This window comes from Capra hircus, chromosome 9 (assembly GCF_001704415.2).
Source record: "Capra hircus breed San Clemente chromosome 9, ASM170441v1, whole genome shotgun sequence".
Lineage (NCBI taxonomy): Eukaryota > Metazoa > Chordata > Mammalia > Artiodactyla > Bovidae > Capra > Capra hircus.
This window is the reverse complement of record NC_030816.1, coordinates 53,219,025-53,241,823: the sequence shown is the minus strand read 5'-3', so window position 1 is coordinate 53,241,823 and position 22,799 is coordinate 53,219,025. Positions and strand designations below refer to the sequence as shown.

Below are 22,799 nucleotides of genomic sequence, written 5' to 3'. Positions count from 1 at the left end.
CCTACTTGGGAAGAACTGTCAGCTCTACCTTGAACTTCATCCAAAAAGAGGATAAAAATGCTTGGAGGCATAAGCTTCTTTGAAAGTGGGGCCACGATGAAGGCTGTGACACAGTCAGTGGGAAAAGTGAAAGATTTTAATTTAGCAATCCTTTTAAAGATGTGCAGTTTTAAAGATGCCCATGTGGATTTTGACAAGACAAATAGGTTGTTTCATAGCAGATTTTAATCTTCTTTCTCGATGATTAAAATAATTCATACTTATTCCTCTAAATTAAAAATGTACATAATTACATCTCCAATTGGAGATGGAAGAGCAAGGTGCTCACAATACTGTAGACAGGGATCCATTTATGACACTGGTAACACTTAAGATAGATATCTATGATTTTGCCCATTAAATATTGATTTCTCCTAATTTTGGTAATAGCACACTGATTTTCCTTTGTCTCCTTGTCTCCCAACTCTGTGTTTGTGATTTACCTGGGGCAACTGCCTAATAAAATCTGAAGTGAAGCACATGAACCAGATCTGGGCAACTGGCAATATTCCATTTTCTCAGTTGCAATAACTGGCTGAGAGATAGACATGCAAACCAAGTTAAATTAATCAAAATTTATCCTTGGACTTTTCCTGATATAAAAAAGAGATACATTCAGTCTTCTATATCCACAGGTCTGTCATCCACTGTTGGTTGAATCTGTGAATGAGAAACCTGCAGTTATGGAGGGCCACTTATATTTATTGTATTATGCCATTTTACATGAGACTTGAACATCTGATTTGGGTATGGCAGGTGGGGCTTCTGGAACCAATCCCCTGCTAATACTGAGGGATGATTATAGTTTCTTTCCATTGCACTTGGATCTATGAAGATCTTTGTTGCTAGGGGTCAACACAACCACATGATGTCCCTGAAGTGCAATCCATGCAGCAGAAAACTGAGCCTGATGCCCTGATAATATTGTGTAGCTCTCCAGAAACAGCTATTGGTAGGTAGAATTATTTCTTAACTCAACAGTGACTTGAACTAATAAATTCCACATTTTGAGCAAAAATCAGGGAGAGATTCCTCTTTTCTAGGCAAGACCAAATTTTTTATTTTTCAGAATAAACTATGAAGAGAAAACTTTATAAAATGAAGAGATTTAGCTATCAGTGAAAATATTCTCTAAGGTTTAGTTTTCACTCAAAGGAATATTGTCATATTCAGATATTAAAATACTGGTTTTAAATACATGCTTTGTAGTTTATGTAGTGAGGGGATTGCGTTTATTTTTTAGTATTCAAGTAGTTCTGCTCAAATTGTAACAAAGTAGATACACAGAGAGTAGCAAAGGAATGGACATTTTATACAAAGCCTATTTTTAACTTTTTTTGTTTTTCTTCATTACTTTTCTTTTCTCTCTCTCTCTTTCATCCAACATTGTTTTTCTTAGGGCAGAAATCATTGGCAGTGATGACACTAGTTATACCTGTGTGTGTTAGTTGTTCAGTGGTGTCTGACTCTTTGCGACTCCACAGGTTGTAGCCCACCAGGCTCCTCTGTCCGTGGAATTCTCCATGCAAGAATACTGGAGCAGGTTGCCCTTCCCTTCTTCAGAAGATCTTCCTGACTCAGGGATTGAACCCAGGTCTCCTTCATTGCAGACAGATTCTTTACCATCTAAGCTCTGAGGGGAGCTACTATTATAACTCTAGTATCAACTTTGAGGTTTATTGATGGGCAGGCCCATCTCTGTTCTTTAGTAAAAGCATTGTGCAGCAAGCTCAGAGAGTTTTCTCAACAGAAACAGATTTTTTTTTCAACAGGAACTTTTGAAGCATATTTGAATTATTGTAGAGATGGGAAATGCATCTTTAAAGAATTTATTTCTTTTTAATTGAAGGATAATTGCTTTAAAGTGTTGTGTTGGTTTCTACCAAACATGAACGTGAATCAGCCATAGGTTTACCCATGTCCCCTCCCACTTGAACATCCTTCCCACCTCCCTGCGCATCCCATCCCTCTAGGTAGTTACCAAGCTCCGGTTTGAGTTCCCTAAGTCATACAGAAAATTCCCATTGGCTATCTATTTTACATCTGGTAATGTGTGTTTCCATATTACTTGCTCTATACATTCCACCCTCTCCTTCCTCCCCCACTCCACCAGCCATGTCCGTAAGTCTGTTCTCTATGTCTGTGTCTCCATTGCTGCTGTGCAAATAGGTTAATCAGTACCACCTTTATAGCTTCCATATATATGCATTAGTACACAATATTTGTTTTTCTCTTTTTGACCTACTTCACTTTGTATAATAAGCTCAAGTTCATCCACTTCATTAGGGTTGACTCGAATCCATTCCTTTTAATGGCTGAGTAATATTCCACTCTATATATGTCCCACATCTGTCAATGGACATCTCAGTTCAGTTCAGTTCAGTCGCTAATTCGTGTCCAACTCTTTGTGACCCCATGAACCGCAGCACGCCAGACCTCCCTGTCCATCACCAACTCCTGGAATCCACCCAAACCCATGTCCATTGAGTCGGTGATGCCATCCAACCATCTCATCCTCTGCCGTCCCCTTCTCCTCTTGTCCTCAATCTTTCCCAGCATCAAGGTCTTTTCAAATGAGTCAGCTCTTCGCATCAGATGGCCAAAGTATTGGAGATTCAGCTTCAACATCAGTCCTTCCAATGAACACCCAAGACTGATATTTAGGGTGGACTGGTTGGATCTCCTTGCAGTCCAAGGGACTCTCAAGAGTCTTTTCCAACACCACAGTTCAAAAGCATCAATTCTTCAGTGCTCAGCCTTCTTCACAGTCCAACTCTCACATCCATACATGACCACTGAAAAAATCATAGCCTTGACTAGACAGACCCGTTGACAAAGTAATCGCTCTGCTTTTTAATATGCTATCTAGATTGGTCATAACTTTCCTTCCAAGGAGTATGCATCTTTTAATTTCATGGCTGCAATCACCATCTTCAGTGATTTTGAAGCCCAGAAAAATAAAGTCAGACACTGTTTCCACTGTTTCCCCAGCTAGGTTGCTTCCATATCCTAGCTATTTTGAATAGAGATTAAATAACATTGGGTTACATGTGTCTTTTTCAATTTTGGTTTCCTCAAGATCTATGTTTAGTAGTGGGATTGCTGGGTCATATGGTGGTTTCAAAGACTACATAAACAGATGGAGAGATATTCCATCCCAGATATTCCTGGGTCAGAAGAATCAATATTGTGAAACTGACTATACTACCAAATGTAATCTACAGATTCAGTGCAATCCCTATCAAATTACCAATGGCATTTTTCACAGAACTAGGACAAAAAAAAAAAAAAAAAACCTCACAATTCATACGGAAACACAAAAGACTCTGAATATTCAAAGCAATCTTGACAAAGAAGAATGGAGCTGGAGGAATCAAACTTCCTGACTTTAGATTACACTGCAAAGCTATAGTCATCAAGACAGTATGGTACTGGCACAAAAACAGAAATATGGCCAATGGAACAAGATAGAAAGCTCAGAGATAAACCCATGCACCTAAAGGTACCTTATTTTTTACAAAGGAGGCAAGAATATATAATGGGGCAAAGATAGTCTCTTCAATTAGTGCTTCAGGGAAAACTAGACAACTACATATAAAAGAATGGAATTAGAACACTTCCTAACACCATGAGAGTGAAAGTGTTAGTCACTCAGTTGTGTCCAACTCTTTGCAGCTCCACAGACTGTAGCCTGCCAGGCTCCTCTGTCCATGGGATTCCCTCATCCTTCTCCAGGAGATATTCCCAATCCAGGGACTGAATCCAGGTCTCCTGTATTGCAGGCAGTTCTTTGCCATCTGAGCCACCAGGGAAGCCCCTGCATAAAAGAATGAAATTAAAACACTTCCTAACACCATACACAAAGATAAACTCAAAATGGATTAAAAATCTAAACATAAAACCAGAAACTATAAAACTCTTAGAGGAAAACATAGGCAGAACATTCTATGATATAAATTATAGCAAGAAACTCTATGACTTACCTCCTAGAGTAATGGAAAAAAAGCAAAAATAAACAATTAATTAAATGTAAAAGCTTATGCACAGCAAAGGAAACTATAGACACGATAAAAAGACAACCTTCAGAATGGGAAAAAATAGTGGCAAATGAAACAACTGACAAAGTATTAATTTCAAAAATATACAAGTGGCTCATACAAATCAATATCAGAAAAACAAACAAACCATTCAAAAAGTGGTATAAAGACCTAAACAGACATTTCTCCAAAGATGACATACAGATGGCTAATAAACATGTGAAAAGATGCTCAACATCACTCATTATTAGAGAAATGCAGATCAAAACTACAATGAGATATCATGTCACATCAGTCAGAAATGGCCATCATTAAAAAAACCCACAAACATTAAATGCTGAAGAGGGTTTGGAAAAAAGGGAACCCTTTTGCACTGTTCATGGAATTGTAAATTGATACAACTGCTATGGAGTTTGGAGTGGCATTCCAAAGGAAACAGTATGGAGTTTCTTTCTTTCTTTCTTTCTTTTTTTTTTTTTTTTGCTCAGTAAGACATCTTTATTTGGAGTTTCTTTAAAAAGTAGGAACAAATGAAATGAATCTTTCTAGGACAAATGCCATTAGACATTTCTGCTTATTGTTGTTGTTGTTTAGTTACTAAATTATGTCCAACTCTTTTGTGACCCCATGGACCATAGCCTACAAGACTCCTCTGTCTATGTGATTTCCCAGGCAAGAATACTAGAGTGGGTTGCCAGTTCCTTCTCCAGGGGATCTTCCTGACTAAGGGATTCTTTACCAATTAGCCACCAGGGAGGCCTTACCCAAGCACAAAAGCATTCAGTCACAAGTATTCTTTCTTTTCCTAAAAGTAAAAGACCAAATTTCAAGCACAGGATGCTTTGTTTATAAAGGGGTCAGTTTTGGCCACATGTCCTGTGGAGCAGACTGTATGAGTTCCTATAGCTTGCAATTTATTTATTGCAGGGGAGATAATAACCACTGAAGAATAAGCTTCTAAAAGAGTTTTAATAAGGAGAATGACTTAGTCAGATTCATACTTTAGAATGTGTGTGTGTGTGTGTGTGTGTGTTAGTCAGTGACACAGTCATGTCCGACTCTGCAACTCCATGGACTGTAGCCCACCAGGCTCCTCTCTCCATGGAATTCTCTAGGCAAGAATGCTGGAGTTGAGTTAACATTCCTTTCTCCAGAGGATCTTCCTGACCCAGGGATTGAACCCCTGGGTCCTGCTTGGCAGTCAGATTCCTTAGTACTATGCCACCTGGAAAGCTCATACTAGTTGAATAGAGTCACAGTCCATGGGATCCCAAAGAGAGAGACATGACTAAGCAACTAACACTATACTAACAGTGAAGAAGGAGGTTTTAAACATTTGATAGTCTGAGAGCTTTGACCTTAATATTGAAGGGGGTTGGTGGTGGCCTTCATCACATAGGCTCAGTAAGCTTGGGGATAGGTAGCCGACTTGAGAAATATCCCAACAGTAGACCTCGATTCCCTCAGTGATCATTTGGTTGAGCGGATGGCAGAGAGGAAAGTATCACTAATAAGACCTAGGATTTTGGCCTGAAAAGTTGGATGGAGGGTGGTGTTATTTACTGAGATAGAAAATATGGAAAGAGGGGACAGATTGTGAACGGGAGTGGGGTGGAAGTGGGGACAGCAAAAGGAATTAAATATTCAATTTGGGGCATGTTTAATTTAAGGTTTGAAAATTATCCAAAAGGTTTTATATAGATCTGAATTTCAGAATTTGAGGACAGAGACACAAATTTAGAAGCCATCACTATACCAGAACAGATCAAAGCATCAAAGGTCATAATGGGAAACCCTTTTTGATCTGGGATTTCTTTGGAAGGAATGATGCAATCCATTCTAAAGGAGATCAGCCCTGGGTCTTCACTGAAGGACTGATGCTGAAGCTGAAACTCCAGTACTTTGGCCACCTCATGAGAAGAGTTGACTCATTGGAAAAGACTCTGATGCTGGGAGGGACTGGGGGCAGGAGAAGAAGGAGACGACCAAGGATGAGATGGCTGGATGGCATCACGGACTCGACGGACGTGAGTCCGAGTGAACTCCGGGAGATGGTGACAGACAGGGAGGCCTGGTGTGTTGCGATTCATGGGATCGCAAAGAGTCGGACACAACTGAGCGACTGAACTGAACTGAACTGAGCATTACCTTTTCTGAGAATATTTAGTATAGATCAGGTAATTCATAAAAATAATAATGTTGCCATCATTTTTTAAAATGAGTGTTAGTTGCAACTATATAAAGGCATTTCACAAAAAAAGCATTGTCTTAAAATTTTCTTGAAAATATTGAAAAACCAGTACCTTTGGGCTTACTTTTGTTCCTGACAAAATCTGGCTGGAGATGTAACAGTTAAAATTTGCATTTGAATACTCAAGACAGATGTTGTGAGTGACAACAAAAGGCCAAGATATGGAAGGTAGAAAAATAGAAAGGAAAATAAGGAAAGTCAAAAAAGAGTATTTAGGAAAAGGGCATAAATGTGAATATGAAGGTAAGATAAAGAATAAAAAAAAATCCACAGGATATAATAAAGAGAAACAAGGTAATATGTGGCTTGGGTAAAAACTGTGCAAAGAAGGTGATAAAAACCACAGAATTAAAAAAAAAATCTGTTTGTCAAGAGAAAAAACATCATTGACTTTTAATCTTTAATTTTTTTTCTTCTAAAAACACACATTCTAAAACTTAAAATAAAAACACACACTCATACACATTAGGAATATAAAATTTGGTACCTAATCTATATTTTTTCTATGCTGCTTCTCCTCTCTCCTTAATTTTTAGTATAGTCAGCATTTTTCATAACAGAGTTTTCTTTGATAAAAATTTTTGTAGTGGCATAGTGCAGTCATGTGGATAATTGATATAAATATTTCTCCATTAAAAAAAAACTGAAGCAAGTAAAGTATTTATTAGGAGGAAAAAGAGAACAGTACATGTGGATAGACACATGGGGAGACTCGGAGAGACAGTCTCTGAGTCACGCACTTGTGGTGGCTTGAATTACTTTCACGGAGTATTTCTTCCAAGTTTCCTTTGGCCAATCATTTTCATTTGCCTGGTTCACAGTCCATATTTGGTACATCTCAGGATCCTCTCATGTGTGCTCACACGACTCTTAGCAAAGATGGATTCTAACCAAAAGGCTTCTGGGTAAAGAATTCCTTGACATCACTCCCCCTTTGAACTCCAAGGAGGCTTTCTGTGCATGTGTGGTAAGGGAGGTCTTCTGACTTTGAGAATGAGAAATACGTGGTCTGGGCAGGGCCCAGCCTTCTCCATAATTGCCCTGCTGTTCTTGTCTTAGAGTTTCATGGAATGAATCTCCAATCACTTTATCCTGGGGTGTGGGGAGCATCTACCTCCTGCCTCAAATGCCCCCTGAGAGATGTAAATCCAAAAAATCTTTACTGGGAAGATAAAGGGCTGTCTGTTTTTCATAATTTCTTCAGGCTGACAAAAGGCTCATCAGTTCAGTTCAGTTCAGTCACTCAATCGTGTCGGACTCTTTGCGACCCCATGAATTGCAGGGCGCCAGGCCTCCCTGTCCATCACCAACTCCCGAAGTTCACTCAGACTCACATCCATCAAGTCCATGATGCCATCCAGCCATCTCATCCTCTGTCGTTCCCTTCTCCTCCTGCCGTCAAACCCTCCTAGCATCAGAGTCTTTTCCAATGAGTCAACTCTTCACGGGAGGTGGACAAAGTACTGGAGTTTCAGCTTTAGCATCATTCCTTCCAAAGAAATCCCAGGGCTGATCTCCTTCAGAATGGACTGGTTGGATCTCCTTGCAGTCCAAGGGACTCTCAAGAGTCTTCTCCAACACCACAGTTCAAAAGCATCAATTCTTCGGCGCTCAGCAATCTTCACAGTCCAACACTCACATCCATACATGACCACTGGAAAAACCATAGCCTTGACTAGACAGATCTTTGTTGGCAAAGCAAAGTCTCTGCTCTTCAATATGCTATCTAGGTTGGTCATAACTTTCCTTCCAAGGAGTAAGCGTCTTTTAATTTCATGGCTGCAGTCTCCATCTGCAGTGATTTTGAAGCCCCGCAAAATAAAGTCTGACACTGTTTCCACTGTTTCCCCATCTATTTTCCATGAAGTGATGGGACCAGATGCCATGATCTTCGTTTTCTGAATGTTGAGCATTAAGCCAACTTTTTCACTCTCCTCTTTCACTCTCATCAAGAGCTCATAGTTCAGTTCAGTTGCTCAGTCATGTCCGACTCTTTGCGACCCCATGAATCACAGCACGCCAGGCCTCCCTGTCTATCACCAACTCCCGGAGTTCACTCAGATTCACTTCCATCGAGTCAGTGATGCCATCCAGCCATCTCATCCTCTGTCGTCCCCTTCTCCTCCTGCCCCCAATCCCTCCCAGCATCAGAGTCTTTTCCAATGAGTCAACTCTTCACATGAGGTGGCAAAGCACTGGAGTTTCAGCTTTAGCATCATTCCTTCCAAAGAAATCCCAGGGTTGATCTCCTTCAGAATGGACTGGTTGGATCTCCTTGCAGTCCAAGGGACTCTCAAGAGTCTTCTCCAACACCACAATTCAAAAGCATCAATTCTTCAGTGCTCAGCCTTCTTCACAGTCCAGTTCTCACATCCATACATGACTACTGGAAAAACCATAGCCTTGACTAGATGAACCTTAGTCGGCAAAGTAATGTCTCTGCTTTTGAATATGCTATCTAGGTTGATCATAACTTTTCTTCCAAGGAGTAAGTGTCTTTCAATTTCATGGCTGCAGTCACCATCTGCAGTGATTTTGGAGCCCCAAAAAATAAAGTCTGGCACTGTTTCCTCATCTATTTCTCCTGAAGTGATGGGACCAGATGCCATGATCTTCGTTTTCTGAATGTTGAGCTTTAAGCCAACTTTTTCACTCTCCTCTTTCACTTTCATCAAGAGGCTTTTTAGTTCCTCTTCACTTTCTGCCATAAGGGTGGTGTCATCTGCATATCTGAGGTTATTGATACTTCTCCCGGCAATCTTGATTCCAGCTTGTGTTTCTTCCAGTCCAGCGTTTCTCATGATGTACTCTGCATAGAAGTTAAAGAAGCAGGGTGACAATATACAGCCTTGATGTACTCCTTTTCCTATTTGGAACCAGTGTGTTGTTCCATGTCTAGTTCTAACTGTTCCTTCCTGACCTGCGTACAGATTTCTCAAGAGGCAGGTCAGGTGGTCTGGTATTCCCATCTCTCTCAGAATTTTCCACAGTTTATTGTGATTCACACAGTCAAAGGCTTTGGCATAGTCAATAAAGCAGAAATAGATGTTTTTTCTCTTGCTTTTTCTGTGATCCAGAGGATGTTGGCAATTTGATCTCTGGTTCCTCTGCCTTTTCTAAAACCAGCTTGAACATCAGGCAGTTCACGGTTCACGTACTGCTGAAGCCTGGCTTGGAGAATTTTGAGCATTACTTTACTAGCATGTGAGATGAGTGCATTTGTGCGGTAGTTTGAGCATTCTTTGGCATTGCCTTTCTTTGGAATTGGAATGAAAACTGACCTTTTCCAGTCCTGTGACCACTGCTGAGTTTTCCAAATTTGCTGACATATTGAGTGCAGCACTTGCACAGCATCATCTTTCAGGATTTGAAACAGCTCCACTGGAATTCCATCCACTAGCTTTGTTTGTAGTGATGCTTTCTAAGGCCCACTTGACTTCCCATTCCAGGATGTCTGGCTCTAGATGAGTGATCACACCATCGTTATTATCTGGGTCATGAATATCTTTTTGGTACAGTTCTTCTGTATATTCTTTCTACCTCTTAATATCTTCTGCTTCTGTTAGGTCCATGCCATTTCTAATTTCACCTAATTGTGGTCCCAGAGCTCTTACCTGTCTTATTAAAGGGGCCCCTGGGTGCCATCTGCCATTGTTTCTACAGGATTGCTGTGGGGAGTGGTTTAGTCCTTGCATCACCATTGTCCTGTGATGCTCTAGAGAAAACTAAATAATTGGAGAAAAAAGGGCTAAATATTAGTATAAAATTATTCTTCTGTTGCTACGGGGAGGTTAGGGTAAGAGATGTTAGAATTTTCTTCAGTAAGACAATGAACAATTCTGACCTTGTGCATTACTGTTCTGAGGCTTGGGCTTCTGGTAGAAGACCATTTTTCCATCAGAAACTTGACTAAAATTCCTTATGGAATGGGCAAGTGGTTGCCATGGTCCATGATACACTTACCTCAGAGGAAACAGATCCAGCATTCTGTCAACAGAATACTTCTCTGTTCTTAATTTTTTTTTCTTCCATTTTGGGCCATTAAAAATAGTAAGTGCTTTAGTGGATGGTATAAATAAATCTTTGGTTGTATCTGATTATACTAGATCAAACTGACTTAAATATAAAGCTAGATTTCAAGATAGATCACATCAGTTTTCAGTATATGTGAGTAATCAGCAATGTGGATTTCATAAGTTAAATATTTGGTGGTTCTAACAGCTGTTGAACGTATGTGTAAATGTTTCTTACTCTGAGGGTGGATTTTTGTCTTCTTTTCATTTGGTTAATTTTTCTTTAGATACTTTGAAGCTGTGTTGTTGGGTTCATTACAGATTTAGAGCTGACATCTTCCTTGTGAGTTGATCACTTTTTCATTATTAAGTACCTTTTATGTCTAATAATGCTTTTTATGTTTAAATCTACATTATCTGATATAGGTGTAGTTTCCTGAGCTTTCTTTTATTTAATATTGACTTGTTGTAGATTTTCCCACCCCTTTGGCTTTAGGTTTTCTGTGTACTTAAAGTACATCTTTTTAAGTAATATGTATTTTCAAAATACATTTTGCCAATATTAGTTTATTACTCAGATTATTAGCTATTTATTTTTATATTAATTTAAATTAATTCAATAAACAATATAGTTGAATTTATTTCTACTACCTTATTATTTGCCAGCTATTTTTAGGGTTCCTTTTCTTTCCTTCTTTGCTTTTTTTTCTGGGTTAATAAAAAAAATTTTGATTATTCCACTTATTGTGTTTTAGTGGTTTTCCTAGAAATTATAACACACATCCTTATTTCAGTCCAATGCTAACAAGTACTTTTACAACTTCTCTAGAAGGCCAGAAACTTGGAACATTTAAATTCATTTACTAGTACTTTCTTTTGCATTATCTTTTAGCTATAAATAGTCTGCATATATTTTAAAATTTTAAATCATTAAAATTACTGTTTCATGCAGTCAACATTTATTCGTTAATCCATGTATTTGCCCTCTTCATTCCTCCTTGCATTTTTGGTTTCTGGTCTGGGATCTTTTTTTTTTGTCTGAAAAGCACCCTTCAAAATTTGTTTTAGTGCAAATCTACTAAAGAGAAACTTTTTTTTTCTTTTTGTTTGTCTGAAAATGCTTCCTTTAACTTTTGTAGATTATTTTCTCTGGATGTGGAATTTTAGATTGGTAGTTATTTTCTCTCAGGATTTTAATGATTCTGTGTATTCTTGCTTTATTGGTTTTTGTTAATAAGTCAGCTTTCATCTTACTGTTAATACTTTGAAGATTATTTTTTTCCCATGTATTGCATTTAAGATATTCTCTGACTTTGGTGTTTAAATGTTTTAATATGTTGTTCCTTGGTATATTTTTCTTTGTATTTATCCTCTTTGGTATTCTTGGCAATTCTTTAATCTAAGTATCAAAGTCTTTTTTAGCTTTGGAAAATCTTCAACCACTGTATCTTGAAATGTTACTTTTCCCTCTATTCTCTTTCTTTTTTTATGTTATGACTCAGTTTACACATAAGTAAAAACCTTTTCAATATGGCTGAACTGTCCCTTATATCCTATTCTTAATGGTTCATTTTTTATATCTCTCTGAAGATGTTGTAGATATTTTCTACACCCCCTATTTCCAGTTCAACAATTTTCTCTTACTATATGTCCACACTGCTGTTAAATCACTGTGGAATTCTTAATTTTAGTTATATTGCATTTTCAACTCTAGAATGTTCATTGAATAGCTTTTATAAATGGCAATTATCTTCAGAAATTCTCCTTCTTAAACTTTTGAACATATTAACAAAAATTATTTAAAATTGTACACCCAATAATTCCTGTGTCTAAGACTCCCATGGGTTTGTTTTAATGGCCTCTTCTTTTTTTGCTTTGTCCTGTTTTCTGGCGTCTTTGTTTTCTCTCTCCTCCCTTCCTTCACTTTCCTTCCTCCCTTCTTTCCTTCTTTTTCTCCTTCCCTAGATGTTATCTTGAAAAAATTTTAGAAATTCTGGAGTTCTGGTTGTTTTTCTCCTAAGAAAGCTCTCATATGGAACTAAAATAGGCAGTTTACCTTAATCCAGTCAGGGATTGAGTGAAATTTAGTCTGATCTTCAATTTTTGTGAGGCCTATTTTGTTTACAGTCAACGCTGTCTTTTAGGGAGCAGTCTTCAGGGGTCCTGCTGAAGGCAAGGGATATTAACTAGAGCTCCTTCCTCCTCCTTGGCAGGCCCTGTTTTCCCATCTCTGTGAGACTCTGAAAAGCACTTCTGGCTTCTGCAGCTTCTTACAGAAGAAGCTTTCTAACTACTCTCTCAGACAGTGAACCATGAGCTGCTTTTGAATAGACCAGATCTTGAAGGGGAAACATGGTGCTGAACAACTCATTTCTTTGAGTTTCCCTGGATACCTTGCTGAGCTTCCCTAGTAGCTCAGTGGTAAAGAATCCGTCTGCACCGCAGGAAATGCAGGAGACATGGGTTCGATCCCTGAGTCGGGGAGATCCCCTGGAGGAGGGCATGGCAATCCACTCCAACGTTCTTGCCTGGAGAATTCCATGGAGAGAGGAACCTGGAGGACTACAGTCCTTGAGGTCACAGAGTCGGATAGGACTGAATTGACTTGGCATGCATGGATGCTTTGCTAGCCCCAAGTTCCAATTTTTGTCTCCCTAGCTATGTGCAACTGCTAAGACTCAGCTCTGCTTCTTTCCTCTTTTACTAGCACATTTTCTTTGCTTCTCAGTCTCTCTTGGTGCCGACTATTAATCCACAAATGCCTTGAGGGGAAACGAAGTGTGGAATACTGGATTTTCCTCACTTTGTATTTCCCTGCCTTTCAAGATCTTGACTCTTAAGTCCCAACTGCTCTGATGACTCTCCTGTTCCTTAAAACAGATTTTGAAAAACTATCCATTTCTCAATTTGTCCTTGGTAGAAGAGTTGGTCAACTCCAAACTCATAGCCAGAAGCAGAAGTCCTTAAATATTTTTATTTTGTGTGAATAATAAGTGATCTTCATAGATCCAGGACATTAATTCTTTATGTAAAATATTTTTTCCGTTTTTTAAACCTCATTTTTAATTTATAGAAGTGTTTCATATGTCTGTTGTCAAATTTATTAGTCTTTTCCTTTAAGACTTCCATTGATGCTAAGAAATAATCTCCCCTTGCCTTCCTCAGACATTTTCCTCTTGATTTGCTGCTGTTTAGTCACAAAGTCATGTCTGATTCTTGCAACCCCATGGACTGTAGCCTGTTAAACTCCTCTGTGCATGGGATTTCCCAGGAAAGAATAGAGTAGATTGCCATTTCCTTCTCCAGGAGATATTTCAGACCCAGGGATTGAACCCATGTCTCTTGCACTGGCAGGAGGATTCTTTACCACTGAGCCACGAGGGAAACATTTTCCTTGCAATTAATTTTGTTGCATAGAATTTTGGGAAATTTTTATTTAAAAATTATTTTAAATTATTTGTTGAATGAATTTTCCCCTACAGCTTTAAAATTTCATCTTTTTCATATAGAATTATTATTTATACTGTTGACTGAAACAAAAATGCAAAATGTGGGAGCTGTGGGTTTCAGTTTTATTTGAGCACTTACTGAGAACTCTAGCCCAGGAGAAGCCTTTCAGAGAATTCTGAATAATTGATCAGAAGAGGTGTGGGGTGGAGATTTTGGAGAAGTGGTGGTGGGCGTGGATTTTGAAGAAGGGGTATGTGCAATCAAGCACACATCTCAGTGGAGGGTTGCTGCTAGTCATGAAGAACAGCCATCTCAGTTAATGATTTTAGTGCTTTTCTATGAATGAGAAGATGCAAGACAATGAGTTCTTAAAATTCTCTCCAGAGAATATCTTATTATCTGAAGGCCTGTTCTACCAGTTTTCCCAGAGCACAGAGTGCCTTATTCCTGATCTCTGTCCTGAACTTCTTTCAGGATGTGTTGAATATCAGCAACCAAGTTGGCTAATGACTCAGTTCTTGTAGAACTGGGTAATGAAGCACCATCTTTACTTGGCAGTGCTTTGGTTTTTTTCTGAATTCTCATTGATCAGGCTCTTATTACACCTGTAATCTGCTGTTTCAGTTATTAAACTTTAAGCATTTATTTTACTACCTGGTGGTTCAATACTCTCTTAATATCCTTATTTATCAATTTTATCTCAGCTGTTTATGTTAGAATTTCTTTGCCTAAAGTGTCAGAAGTGATAATGATCTGAACTAAAGTGGTAGTAGTGGAGAATATAGAGCAAGAACAAGGTTATTATTGCTGCCTATAGTGCTTGAGGGATTTGGAGGCGGGACATGGCATCTCTCATGATGCAACCTTTGGGCTTGATAAACTGAGAAAGTGGTAGTGTCATTAACTAAGACTGAGAATATAAAAGAAGGAGAATGTAACAGTAAAGGAGGACCATCTGTTCCTAAGCAAAAGCAGGAGAAGAAAAGACTATTGTAAAAGATTGATTATACTTTGAAATGGCTTCGTTGACTAGTAGGATAAAAAGTTGATGTGGGAGAATTTTTTTAAAAATCAAGTGAAGTCCAGTTTGAGTTAGGTATCAAACGAGATTTGCTATAGTACCACTTCTAACCGATACATGATTTTCAAGGAGCAGTCCACAGCAGCCCTTTCCAGATACTCAACCATGTGAGAACCAAGCTGTAAACAATGTTTGCTGTCTATTGAAGGGCCTAAGCTTGGGAAAAGGGGTGCAGAAGGCAGACTCATCAAATTTAGGAGGATCTTGAGTGAAAAACAACAACAACAACTGCAAATGAAAAAGTACTTAGAAGCTACTGGTGAAAAAACCATTGACGTGACCTTATAAAATTTAGTTTTGTAAAGAAGGAATTGAAGCCAGGCAGATTATTGCAAATATCAAATATGATTTTAAGAGTTGAAAGAGTTTTATAAGGCCTTGTTTTTATTTTCTTAGGTTATTTACGTAATGAACGCACCCTGACCCTCTCTGTCTGGCTATGTTCTTTGCAACTTAAGGCTAAAACAGTTTCTAGACAGGGAACCTGGAGTCCAATTTATAAGTATAATACGCAGCTTCTTAGTTTCTTTAGCTGTGTTTATATCAACCAGTCTTCTTTTAGTCATCTTTATAGAGACCTGGAAAACATCACCTTGAATTGTATACTCTAGCTCTAACATATTATCTCACTTAAATACAAAGACTAGGAAGCAAGAAGATTTTTTAGAGGTTTGTTTTTAATGAGGCTTCTTTTGCTTCCTTTGACTTTGGTCATTCCCTATCCTTGCCATTGCAAATTTGGACCCCACAATCAGAGTTATAGAATTTTGGCCTTGTAAGAAATCTGTACAATTTATTAGGCTCTAACTTTTTCTCTGTTAAATAAATGAGACAAATGAGGGACAGAGAACACAAGGCTGATGTCACTGGTAAGTCAAAGGTAGAGCTAACTCCAGGAAATTCAGATTTTGTAACAACAGATTTAGATACTTTCACTATAGTGTGGTGATTAGAAAATTCATATTGATTAAATGTATCACTTTGCATAGTGTACCCCTCCCCCACTCTCCTTTAATATTCAGCAAAATTTTTAATGTGGCAAAATAAAAAGGGGTTTCTGATCCTCCCCCTCCAGAGTATCCGATTTCTGAAAAGAGCTGACACAAAGCACTTTTGTAACCTAATTTTGTATAAAAGCCCTGAGAGTATGCAAATAAGGCACAGGGCCAAACTTTAGAAGTGAAGTGAAGAGATAAAGAATTGATACAGTGCCCTTTTTAAGATTATACTATAGTCCTGAATTCCTGTTCTTTCCTGATTGACAAGCCACAAACAACTCTGACCTCAAACAGCCTGGCCCCTGCTGAAGATGCACACCTGGACCAGCAGCAGATGAACACAGCTACTTGCCAATTCTCATTTTTTTGGCAATGTCTGTTCAGACATGCTCACCACACCCCCATCCTGTTCTACTTCAATGTTAGAAGGAAATGAAGCCACAATGAGAACTAAAAAGAGCTGTAACACCTTTTATCCCCTCCCTGCCTCTTTCCTCTCTTCTCACTCCCCTCCCCACATAGAGTTACTCCACCCCACAGGCTCCAGCGTGACATCCTTGATAAAGGAATGATGAGCTGGGACTGTAGCTGCAGACAAGTGACGCTCAGAAGCCAAAAGCTTCTGTAAGTACCAGGTCAGCACAAGATCCAAGCCAAAGCAATGGCATTGTCCCTGGAAGAATTCATCCACTCCCTTGACCTCAGGACCCTCCCCAGGGTCCTAGAAATCCAGTCAGGCTTCTATTTTGAAGGTAAGCACCTTCCTATCTCTTGATTGGCTAGAATATGCTCATAAAGAATATACTGTTAGGAATTTTAGTGCAATTTTTTTAAACAAAGAATATATGAGTTCTGTTAAAGGAAAGGTCATTATCAGAGAAAGTAATTGAGAAATTGTCGAGACTTAATAGTGTTGAAGAAGGGAGAAACTGGATAAGACTCTGGTGTGGATAGGGGCTAGGAATCGAGTGAAGATTCTTGAACTTTTTGTAGGGCTTTAAATAGTTCAACATGAATTATTCCTGCCTCTCCTTTGAAATTGGCTGTAATCCAAGTGAAAAGTTATCTGTGTCTATGTTTCTAGAACATAAAATACAGTTTTTTTTTTTAAACAAACAAACAAACAGCTATTAAAAGCACAGCATTTAGGAAGAAAATTTCACCAAAATCTTTAGTTCAGTTCAGTTCAGTCGCTCAGTCGTGTCCAACTCTTTGAAACCCCATGAATCGCAGCACGCCAGGCCTCCCTGTCGATCACCAACTCCCGGAGTTCACTCAGACTCATGTCCATCGAGTCCGTGATGCCATCCAGCCATCTCATCCTCTGTCATCCCCTTCTCCTCTTGCCCCCAATCCCTCCCAGCATCAGAGTCTTTTCCAATGACTCAACTCTTTGCATGAGGTGGCCAAAGTACTGGAGTTTCAGCTTTAGCATCATTCCCTCCAAAGAAATCCCAGGACTGATCTTCAGAATGGACTGCCTATATCAATACTTCTCTCCCTCTTTCTGTAGTGGTCTAACTTCTAATTTCTTTAATAATGGCGTTCATATTTAAAGGTATAGAAGTTAACATTTACTAAATACAAGACAATTTTTATAGAATCTATGTCAGAGTTCTAAAGTCAGAGTTCAGCTAAGGCTGTTGAATAAGTTACTGTGCTTTGGTGTGACTTACTGTATGTATTACTTCAGAAAAAGCATCAAGACTTACAACATGTATAATACATACCCTCAATTTTTTTAAGCAGTGGTTTGAATATATGTAAGACAGACTCATTTTCTGGGGAAATATACATTTCTGGTTCCAAGTGTGGTAGTATTGAGCCAGTAGTACAAGTAGGTCCAGAAAAAGCACTGGGAAGATAAAAAACGGTTGGTAGGCAAATCTTTCCCATTTATAGACAAAATAATTTTTTAGATATTATATTATGAAATAAAAAAGATTGATGAATGTCAGACCCAGTTCGCACACATACAAACACACACATGCACACCTGTGAGTCTGTGCTCTAGAGTCTGGGAGCTGCAGCTACTGACACCAGAGTGCTCTCCGTGCTCCACAACAAGAGAAGCCACCACAGTGAGAAGCTCTTGCTCTGCTTCTAGAGAGTAGCAGCCACTCATCGTAACTAGAGAAAGCCCGCAGGGAGCAATGAAGATCCAGCACAGCCAAAAATAAATAAATAAAACAAAATCACTTTATAGGAGAGACTAAGTTTACCTCTTGAAGTAGTACAGAGTGACTTTTACTAAGACTGTATGATTTATGACAGAATAGGATGAGTGAATGTGGGCTTCCCAGGTGGCACAGTGGTAAAGAATCCACCTGCAGTGTAGGAGATGCGGCAGACACGGGTTTGATGCCTGAGTCAGGAAGATCCCCTGGAATAGGAAGTGGCAGCCCCCTCCAGTATGCTTACCCATGAACAGAGAAACCTGGTGGACTGCAGTCCATGGGGTCACAAAGAGTCCGGTGTGACTGAGCAACTGAGCACGCATACACAGGCAATGAATTGGTGTAGGCAGCCATCAGCTTTAGTGTAGACCATTTTGTTTAATTCTTTTGTAAATTGATTATTTTGAAGCAGACCGTATTTTTCCATATATATAATGTTGTGGAATGTATCTTTGTTCCTAAGCTGTCCCCAAGTCATTTTTTTTGGTCTCATGGTTTGTGCTTTTAAGATTTCACATTAGGAAGTTCTTCTTCATGTTTCATTTACAAAGATATTTTCCTATGTTATTTTAAATCAACTTTACAGCTTTATATTTCATATTTAAATTTTAAGCTATGCCATGAAGTGCAGAGGAATCCAATTTTAGTTTTTTTTCCATATAGTAACCACAATTTTCCAGCATCATTTATAAGCTAGCTATCCTTTTCCCTCTGATTTGTGTTGTTGTCTTTAAGTTATATGCTCATAACTGGGTTGGTTTGTCTCTTAAATATCCCTTCTGTTCATTAGTCTGTGTTTTCTCAATTGTGTTCAAGCATTGTTTTTGTAACTATGGCTTTGGCATAAGCATAGTTCACATATAAACCAATCTTTTTGCTCCTTTTGTAGCTATTCACAGACCTTTCAACATGTCTTTAAATAAATCAATTGATTACTTTAAAAATTCAACTGGAATTTGTATTAGAGTATGTTGATTTTATAGATTAACTTGGGAAGAATTGAAATTTTTGCTTTAAATCTTGCAAAAGAACATACTCTCTCCATGTGATTGCAAAACAACATACTCTTTTCATGTGTTCAGACTATCTTCATCTTTTAATACTTTGCTATTATGTTACACTTCACTTAAGAGAAAAAAGCATACATCTTGATGAATTTTCACAAATTAAATATATACATGTAACCACCATCATGGTCAAGAAATAGAAAATTACAAGTATTTTGAAAGTTACATCTTGTGCTCTTTCTCAGTCATCATCTACCATCTTCCCAAGAAGTAACCCTTATCAGACTTTTGCTCGTTTATGAACTTTATATTAATGAAACATTATAATAGTATCCTTTTATGTTTGGCATATGTGTTCAACATTATCTTTGTAAAATTAATCCATGCTGTTCTATATAGGCTATTCATTCCAGTGTGTGTAATATTCCAGTAGATGAATATATCACAATTTATTTATCCATTCCACTATTAATAGGCATTTGAATTATTTCCAGTTTGAAGATGTCTGTTAACGTTGTCATGAACATTCTTATTTATGTGTGTTCACACGTATATAATATTCAATTGTGTATATAAATGAATGGAATTGCCACATCTCACAGGATGCATATGTTTATTTTGGGTAGGTAATGGACAACAAGTTTTTAAAGTAGTTATACTACTTTACCTTCCTACCAGAAGAACATGAGATTTCTAATTAATCCATATTCTTGATAACACTTGATATCAGTCTTTTTAAGATAATTGAGATTTAGATATAATATCATATATTTTCAAGTGTACAAAATTATAATTCATTATTTGTACATATAGCAAAATGATCACCACTATAAATCTAGTTAACATTTATTACCATACATAATTACAGTTTTTCTTTTTCTTGTGATGGGAACTTTTAAAATTTACTTTCTTAGCAACTTTCAGAGTCTGGTTCTCTCCTGACAAGACTAGGATATAATTTGTAAGTGATAAGGCATTTAAAAAAAAATCTCCCTGATGATTAAAAATGAAGCCAAATTTGGGAACTAGTATTGTGAAACTAGTTGTCCCAATTTTTTTTATTAGCAGTTCATTGGTTTATAGAGAATTGTCATGATTTTTAAATGAAGTCCTCTTCTGAACCATGAACTTAGTTTATCTGTCTAGTTATATCTATAGATATCTTTTTACCTTTGTCAATAACATTTAATAATTTTTATTTGTGAAGTTCTTACACTTCTATTCCAGATTTATTCTTAGTTATCTGATTGATTTTTAAAATTCCATTATAAGTGGTGTCTTTTGAAGTTTTCAATTTTTCTTTGTGTGTTTGAATTCTAAGAATATATCTTTAGATTATTTTAGATTTGTTATATACATATTTATGTTTTCTATAAATGTTGATAGGTTTTTATTCTTTCCAATGATTATACTTTATTTTCCTTCAGTTAAGTATTAGCTAGTGTTTTTCTATCAATAGTATAATATCAAATAAGAGTAATGATGAAGGCCCTCATTTCATTCACCTCACAACCATAGAGAGAAACTTTTAATAATTTATCATTAAATATAATGTTTGCTTTAATTTAAACGTTTCTAGTTTTCTACCAGTTTTTTAAGTCACAAAGGTATGTTTATTTATCAAACTTTTAAATAACTTTTGTGATGATAATATGATATTTTTACATTGATTTAAAAAAAATCTTAAGTCATTTATTTGTGGAATAAGATCAGTTTGGTTATATAGCATTGAATTCAGTTTATTAGTTTTAAAGAACTTCTGTATTTTTTTAGGGTATGAAATTGGCTTATAATTTTAATCTTGTATGACATCCTACCCAGGTTTTTGTATTGAGATATGTTGAGCTTATAGAATTTCTTGGGTAGAGTCTTTTTTTCTTCTTCTAAAGATATTATATAAATTAGATGTAATTTCTTATTTAAATATTTAATTAAACTACAAATAAAGCCATTCTGGGCTGGGATTTCTAATGTAGATATGTTTTTTGATTATGACTTCAGTTTTTTAAATAGTAAGATCTTTACATTCATTAACATAGTTTATCTCTCATGAAAAAACAAACCAAAAATTCATCTTTCTGATCATGTATCAGAATTAAAAAAAAAATCTCCATAGAGATCCTGTGTATTCTAAAGCTAGTTCCTAGAATGCAGACACATGCACACGTTATATTGCTATATTGACTGATACAATACTTCCTCTGTTCTCCCTGGTTACTACTGAAGTGGAAATGTAAATACATATTACTACGATACTGATGAACTTATTAATTCTAACAATTTATTTTTTATTTCTCTGATTTTCCTAAATATTGATATCATTAGAAAACATCGAGCTGTGTCTCTTCCCTAATATGTTTTGCAACTGTTCATTTTTCCTTATCTTGACAGTATAGTCCAGAGCCTCCAGTACTGTGTTAAAAAATGAGAATTCTGAATTATAAAGAAAATGTGGTTAAAATTCCTTCATTAAATACAATATTCTAGAACTGGTGTTTAGTCGTCACTAAATTAAGGAAGTTCCTGTCTATTTCTTGATTTCTAGGTGGTTTGGTTTCTTTAGTCTGCTAATGAAATTACCTTTAAAAGATTTTTCAAGTTGAAGAATCTTTTAATATAGTATTTATAATAATATGTACTACATTTGAAATACAAAAGAGGAGTTTGATATATTTAAAGATTTTTGCGTTTGATCATAACTGATATGAGCTAATAGACTCATTTATAATTTTAGATTCAAGGTAACACTAGCTTTCTAAAATTAACTACATAGATTTTGTTGTTAACTTTTTCTTGAGGTATTTGAAAAGAGAGAAATGTGCCTTAAACTCTTTAATTTGGTAGAATTCTCTTATAAGAATAACTGGATGTGAAATTTTGGGGTGGGAATTCAGAATTTGGTTTGGTAAAATCCTCTGTTGTTTTGCTTCTCTCCTTGATTTCTGACTCTATTATTTTCTCATGTCCTTTGCTCTCTTGCTCCTTTTCTGGTTTCCTGGTATAAATCACAGTCATTTAAAAAACATTTCTTGCTTCTTGGTATGTATGCTTAAACCTATATTTTTCTCTAGATACTTCTTTCTTTCCCATACATTTTGCCTTGTAATATTTTCACTTTTACTCAGTTCTGAGTACATGTTTTTCCTTTTAAATCAAATGGCTATTTACTTTCTGATAATATAAAATTATCTTTAGCTGTTCTTTGCTTTTAATTACTAGTTTTATTGTATGTTGTTAGAGAACAGTAGTCTATATTGTATTATATTACTGTTTCTTTGAAATTGATCAGGCTTCCTTTATGACATGAAACATGTGAAACATCAAGTGAGTCTCAGCATGGACTAGCTTATATAAAATACAATAACACATTATCAGGCATTGTTCAAAAGGCTAGAATCATGGAAGAGAGTGGGGAAGCCCCTCTCTTATATTCCAGTGGCTGCAACAAATGACAAACAACCGACAGATCTGATATATACACAAGTACCATGAAGAACTAAATAAGTAGAGAGCAGAGCAAGAGGGGAAGGAGATGATCTTTTGCTAGGGCAATCAGGGCAGATAGCTTTGCGGAGATTATATATGAGCAGAGGCCAGAATAAACTGAGGAAATGAATCTTGCATATTTCTGGAAGAACACTTCTGCTGAGGACAGAGCAAGTGCAAACCATATAACAGATCTCTTCATCTAATTAAGAAGCAAAAAGGAGACAAGTGAGGATAAAGCAGAGCAATTGAGGGGAAAT

General features: G+C 37.0%; 1 protein-coding gene across 1 annotated transcript in view; it reads left to right on the top strand.

Annotated features, from left to right (window-relative positions):
• THEMIS (thymocyte selection associated) overlaps nt 16,415–22,799 on the top strand; it is a 207,019-nt gene continuing 200,634 nt past the window's right edge. Inside the window, exon 1 of the mRNA XM_005684724.2 lies at nt 16,415–16,621. Coding sequence (XP_005684781.2) covers nt 16,531–16,621 — 91 coding nt within the window. The 5' untranslated portion in view covers nt 16,415–16,530. The remainder of the gene's footprint in view (nt 16,622–22,799) is intronic.